Raw genomic sequence first — 6461 nt, forward strand, 5'->3', positions numbered from 1 at the left:
TCCCTCCTTAAACTTAAATATGTCAAGTGTTTGCTTCAATCTGTTATTCTTTATGTCTTTTAATTCAGTATTGCATTCAAACATCTCAGCCACTGCATCATGCATGTTTATGATGGTTTATATTGGTCGGAATTTCCCACGAGAGACCTAATTTCAACATTGAGAGTGCCTTGTCATATCTCTTCTTCATGTTCCTCTCAACTGCTTGATTGTTGTCTATTCCTTTAAAGGAACATAAGAACCATCCTTGATGGAATTCCACAGCTCAGTGTCATTGTAACTCACAACAACTTCAAAATAGCACCTTCCATTTAATGTAATTTTCATGTCCTAACAATCTTGGAATTTTGTTAGTAGACACTTCTTGGTCATACATTTGTTTGGAGATTTTTTTTTTAAAAAAAAAAGAAGAAAGTAGTTTTGGAATTTTGATTTTAATAATGAAATTAATTCAAAACTTGAAAAATATTTGAAGTAAGCAGATATGTGGATGAAATTATTATATTCGATGGAAACATATGGATTTGACCAAGATTAAGACACAACTTTAATTACAAAGATGTAAATATGGGATTGGAATTCTTTTAAGCCTAAAATAAGAACATATCTGGAATAACAAGAGTCAGAGTGGTTGACGTCACTATTTCCATGAAACAGTGCTCTGCTTACGTTATCATCTTCTTCTTCAAATCAGCTCCAATTGAAGAAAGCTTCACAATCAATCTTCAAAGCAATGCACCAGTCTTTACAAAATCTAACACAAGCTCTAATACCACTTGTCAGGAACGATTTATCACTCGTAACCCACACACACTATTGACAAGACTTATTATGATATAAGATTGTGAAAACCCCTAGATTAAAACTGGCGGAATCAATAATAACCAGAGTGTTGCTCAATAACACTAATATGACAAACATGTCATTCATAATATTCAGTGAAATACAAAAGGAAAATGCTTTAGGGTTTAAGGTAGAATGTCATGTGCGGCTGCCTTTCCGTACAAAATATCTTGTACACCTAGAAAAGTGTGTAATCTGTCGTTGTAAAAAATGTGACATAATATTCATTTCTATAGTCACACCTGACACCTTTTAGAAACCCTAATCATTGATAAAATATATTCAAAATGGTTACAAGTGTAAAATAGGTCTTCGAGTAAGCTTTTGTCTTTGTCGAGCAGACCTTGTAATCCTCGAGTGTGCTTGAACATACCTTCGTGTAAGCTTTTACTTAGAATATTTTCCTAAGAAAATATTCTTCAAGCAGACTTTATCCTCATGATATAACCAAACTTTGCTTAGAAATATCCCGCGAGCAAACTTATTCTTCTTGATCTCATCAACCTTTTGTCCTTAAGACTTATTGCAGCAAACAAAGTATGCTCGGGTACTGTTGCTTGCTCGAGGCTGAATTTTGCTCGTAGAAGTCCTTGTAATAATTCCTTTTAACTTCTATCAAGTATGCTTGAGATCTTATTTATTGAACCCTTGCTCGTGGTATCAGAACTCGAATAAGATACCTTGCTTGAATAAGTGTAAAGCTTGCTCGAATTTCCTGATTTTCTCGAATTCCGTACTTAGCATATTTCTGAGTAGGTTGAGAAGATTTGAATTTTCCTTGATCATCTTTAAGGATTAGCAGACGCCGTTGGTTTTGGTGAGGAATACTGTCACTGCTTGCCTAAATTTCAACTCGCACCACTACTAAAAACTAGTCCTTTCTTTATGGTTGTTTTCGTTAAAGAATTGTTGGAAAATCATTTTCAATGTTTTTCTACATAAAACTGCGTGGAAAAACACATGTCAGAAAAATCATCTCCAACATTTTCCTAACAACTTTTCATAAAAAATTGCTACAAAAATATATTGTTGCAACCTTTTAAATAAAAGAATGATAAATTCGTTTTTAGTTGGAATTTTGTTGTAGAGTTAACAACTTTCCAATGAAAATCGTATTTTTACTATTTTGTTGCAATGCGTTAGCAAAATTAGGGCTACTTTCTTTTTTATTTTAGAAACTCCTCTTAAATTTGTTGTAATTACATGTTATAGAAACTTTGTAGGAAAGTTTCATATGACAGTTAGATGTTTTCTAGTAGTGACAATATATGCTTGGATTTTGTAACCTTCTCTATAAATTCCAAGGCTTTAAGATAATTGAAAATTTCAGAATTGCTTTGGTGTACTTCTAGCTAGGTCATTCCACTGATGATCCATTATAATTCTCTAGATTTATCATGTAAATACTTTTGGTATATTAGTCAACAGTAAGAAGAATCCAGAAAGACATTGTGAATACTACAGAGAATCATATGAAGTGATCTAGAACGGAATAATCAAGATGATTGCCATTTGCCAAGCACCTCATTTGATCTCCGCCTCTTATATCACCAAGGTTACCTTCTAAAGCTCTTGTTGTAAGTTGTCTTTATAATCAACAAAACTTCTTTGCTTATGAGTCTCGCTTATGCATCTAGTTGATTTAAATCACTGTCTGGTTGGGTCAAAGGTTGAATTAAAATGGGTATAAGGGCCATTAAGAAGGCAAAGAAAATTTTTTGCAAGCGAATTCTTGGGGTTTTTTCCCTTCCAAGCAATACTGACTGAAATTGCGACTAGTGTTTTGGGACAGAACTTGTGAATGGCTCTTTGTGCCCGACACCTAATGTGGTTGATATTATTGACGACCGGTTTTGAGCCTTGACTTCTTTATAGTCAATTATAAAAAACAATTGCCTTAATTTAAATAAAAATCGATTTCATTTCCTACTTACAAATATACCAAGAGTAAAAGAAAAAAAAAATATGTGTGCACACAAAAGAATCAAACTATAAATCAAAATTCATGATTTAAGTAAACTTACCTACACCTACACCTACACCTTTATAAAACAACTACGATTAAAACCGAAATGTGATTAACATACGTGGTGAAGCTTGGACTTCTATACAAGGGCGAAAGAATATTACTAGAAGATACTATAAAAACTATCTCAATTGCCACCATGTGTGTTTGTGTGTAAAGCGAGTCAAGTAAAAGGCCAAGATTCTCAATGGAATCAATCCAATAATTTAATGGCAAACATGTTTGTTATATTTTATTTACATTAAACGCCCTTTTTAAAAACAGAATAATTTCACGTTAAAATTTTTAATATCATTAATTAAAGTAAAATGATTAATATCATTTTATAAAACAAATTAGCTAGTAAACCCTTTAGTGAGGGCATTCGTTTCTTCATCTTCACTATGCTTTGTGCACAAGCTTGGAAGCCATATATATCCTCTCCTTCTCTAGCATCTTAGGAAAACAAAAAAATAAACCGTTAAGAAAGAAAATGTCGTCGAAATTGTTTGGTCGTGAAAGACCAATCCATCAAGTACTCGGAGGTGGAAAAGGTATGCTTGATTGCATATACATTGCATGATTTATGGCAGTATGAAAGTCACAACAGCCATTATATTTCATTTTTGATTTTTTATCTGATTGGGTCAAAAACTTTTTTTGGGTTTTGGATTCGATTTGGTTCGTGATTTCAAATTCAACTTTAGTTTTTTTTTTTTTTTCAAATGATTGCTTATTATGACGTTCCTATTTTTTTCTAAACGAAAGTATTGTTCGTATACGTTATTAATTGCTTGTTTTCGACAAAAGTAGTCAATACATGAGATAAAGTAGTACACAAATTTAGTTTTGCCATGTAATACAATAAACAAACAAATATATATTATTTCAGCATTTCAACTATTTGGTGTATTGAGAAACAGAAATCCGATTCAGTTGCAGACGTTTTATTATGGAGGAACAAAGTTCTATCCGGTGCACATTTTCTTGGCGTGATAGTGATATGGTTTCTTTTTGAGGTCGCGGAGTATAACCTTATCACAATTTTTTGTCACTTGACGATCACCGCCATGCTTGTAGCATATATTTGGTCAAATGGAGCACGAGCCTTCAACTGGTAATTTCTAATTCTACCACTTATGGTAATTACCGTATATAATGTGTTAAAAATGTTCACTACAGGTCTCCACCGAATATCCCGGTGATCCAATTGGAGGAAGCGATGTTATACAACGAATTATGTGAAAAACTGAACATCTTTTTGTCAATACTCATCAACATTGCTTCTGGAAGTAACATTATACACTTTTGTTTGGTAATGTTTTTACATGATACTGATAAAACTTTATTGGTTGTTTCTCGCTACTACGACATGTGATTAATATTTTTGGTTGTTTTATCAGACAATTTTTGCTATGAAACTACTCGCAATGGTCGGGAACTGTGTCTCCACGTCAAATCTTCTTTTTATAGGTAAATAATTCGTTTCATAGTTGTAGTTTAAAACAGGATAAACAATTATTTTGGTAGGAACAATACATATTTTCTTATTAACACTGACAATAATTTAACCATAAATTACCATTTAATTGCCTGGTGCCACAGGGTCCGTGTGCATGGGAACGCTGCCATGTTTGTACGAGAAGAATGAGGCGCAGGTTGATAGTCTTGTTGACATGATGAATCAGGAGGTGTTGGGGATATACGAGATGCTCAAGAAAAACGTTATTTCGAAAATACCAAAAAGGCCTCTGAAATCTGATTGACCATAGATCGATGAGTAAGAAACTCCATTGCAATTCTGGTGATTTGTTAATAGCTAGTACGAGCACAACTACAATCGGGTTGATATAACCGTGTTAAAACATCTACTATAACCAGAAAATCTGTGTGGATTATAATATGTGACAAACTTCGATTAGGCCCTAATATGAATGAAATATAGATTTTTATGGTAACTTATATTGTAAGCATTACTATACGCACACTATTAGTCTATTACCAAGTTAATACGGCCGCTCAAAAGAGCTCGCGGCTCATACCTCGCTTGATAAAAGATTGAATAAAAACTAGGTAAGAAAACTTGATTTGAAATGGCTTGAGTCGAGGCGGTTCATTTTTGTAACCGAGTCGAGCTTGAGCTTAGGTCATGGCTCGGCTCGTTGGCTTGATCTTAAGCCCGCTTAACTTCAAGCTGGGGCTTAAGCCGAGCTGCCTCGTTTATTTCAAGCTCAAGCTCGAACCATCATGTACTTTGACTTGTAGACAACCCTAATTAGAAAGGTGATATAACCATTGGTCCTCAATTAACACACAAATTATCTTTTTTTTCTCCAAATCCACAGTATACAGACTATATGATCATGAATATTATTTAAATATAATTTATTAATTAAGTTTATAATTTATTTAGTTTCTTTATTGTATTATAGTTAGATTTTTTTATTGTTTATTTTTTTTTATATTTACGTCTTTGTTTTCCTATATATTGTTATAATATTTGTTTGAGAAAAAATAAGAAAAATAATCAAAAAATTTGTCTCAAGTTTGGTTTATCTTATTCTCTCTTGTTCTTAGAGCCTAATCCACTCTACGAGTCTATCAAAAGATTGACTATCTCGAATCGGTTTCTATCACACTTTATTCCATTAGCTTGCTATTAGTACATGCTAAAATGTTAGTAAACAGTTGTAACAAACTCAAGTGGGTCCCTAGTAAGTTCGTGGGGAAAGTAATAACTAATAAGATAACTAGCAATAATTCTTATCGGCCCACGCGTTTTCGTAAATTGAGTCTCCTCGTTTTTATGAATAGGATTTAAACGCGGGTTTACGAATTCTACGATTGCTTTTATTATATTTTATTTTAGGGAGTGTTTGGGACTCCTTATTTTACCTTATTATAACTTTTCATTAAGTTAATAATAAGTTACAACATTGTAACTTATAAAATTTTTCCCTTCACAATATATATAACCAATCCCAAAAACATTATTACTTTTCAAAAAGTTAATAAGTTATAAGTTGATGAAAATAAGCAATCTCAAACACCCCGTTAGTTAATTAAAGCGGTTAAATTATCTTGTTGAATTGCTTTCACTGAGTACTTTGGGTGAAATGGTAATGGCTTAATGTTTATGTTGGCAAATTAGTTTACCTTGAAGTTACTCTAGAACACGACACTTAAGATGGACATGATGGTACTGTTACAGTTGCTACACAAAATTTGAACCTTTCTCAACTACTTAACGAACGTTGGGTTATGGGGAAGGTTGAATTGCCCTTCTATGTCATCAAAAATTCATGTTTTAAGCTTTAATTCATACCATACATATATTAGGGAAAAAAAACTTAATTATTTTTAGAAGAAAATAATGAAATTTTAATGCTGTTTTAAAAACTTTAAATCCCGAAAGTTGACATGCCAACTATCGATCAATGTTGTCATGTGTTTTGACACAACAATTGTAACTTTTTATTTTTATTTTATTATTATTATTATTATTTAATTTGATAGAAACATCCAAACGATTATATGCGCGTCGTTTGTGATATGTCCGACTACTAAGTGTTGAGCGCTTCCAATATCTATCTATTATGTCGTAAGTAGATTT

General features: G+C 32.5%; 1 protein-coding gene across 1 annotated transcript; it reads left to right on the top strand.

Moving 5' to 3' along the window:
- The first annotated feature begins 3341 nt into the window (after positions 1-3341).
- Positions 3342-4619, top strand: LOC143591797 (reticulon-like protein B9). Its single transcript, XM_077071892.1, has 5 exons — positions 3342-3402; positions 3785-3965; positions 4031-4163; positions 4252-4321; positions 4454-4619. The coding sequence occupies exons 1-5, from the start codon at positions 3342-3344 to the stop codon at positions 4612-4614; spliced, it is 606 nt and encodes a 201-aa protein (XP_076928007.1). The 3' UTR covers positions 4615-4619.
- The last annotated feature ends 1842 nt before the right edge of the window (positions 4620-6461 follow it).

The sequence above is a fragment of the Bidens hawaiensis genome, unplaced genomic scaffold, assembly GCF_021521415.1.
Source record: "Bidens hawaiensis isolate Kalapana, Puna unplaced genomic scaffold, B.hawaiensis_p1.1 tig00040068_1, whole genome shotgun sequence".
Taxonomy (NCBI): domain Eukaryota; kingdom Viridiplantae; phylum Streptophyta; class Magnoliopsida; order Asterales; family Asteraceae; genus Bidens; species Bidens hawaiensis.

Excerpts from the sequence above, each read along its gene's own strand:
- LOC143591797 (XM_077071892.1), top strand. The coding sequence starts at position 3,342 with ATGTCGTCGAAATTGTTTGGTCGTGAAAGACCAATCCATCAAGTACTC. Across the intron at positions 3,403-3,784 it reads AGTACTCGGAGGTGGAAAAG|TTGCAGACGTTTTATTATGG; the intron begins GTATGCTTGATT and ends AATCCGATTCAG. Across the intron at positions 4,164-4,251 it reads ACATTATACACTTTTGTTTG|ACAATTTTTGCTATGAAACT; the intron begins GTAATGTTTTTA and ends TTGTTTTATCAG.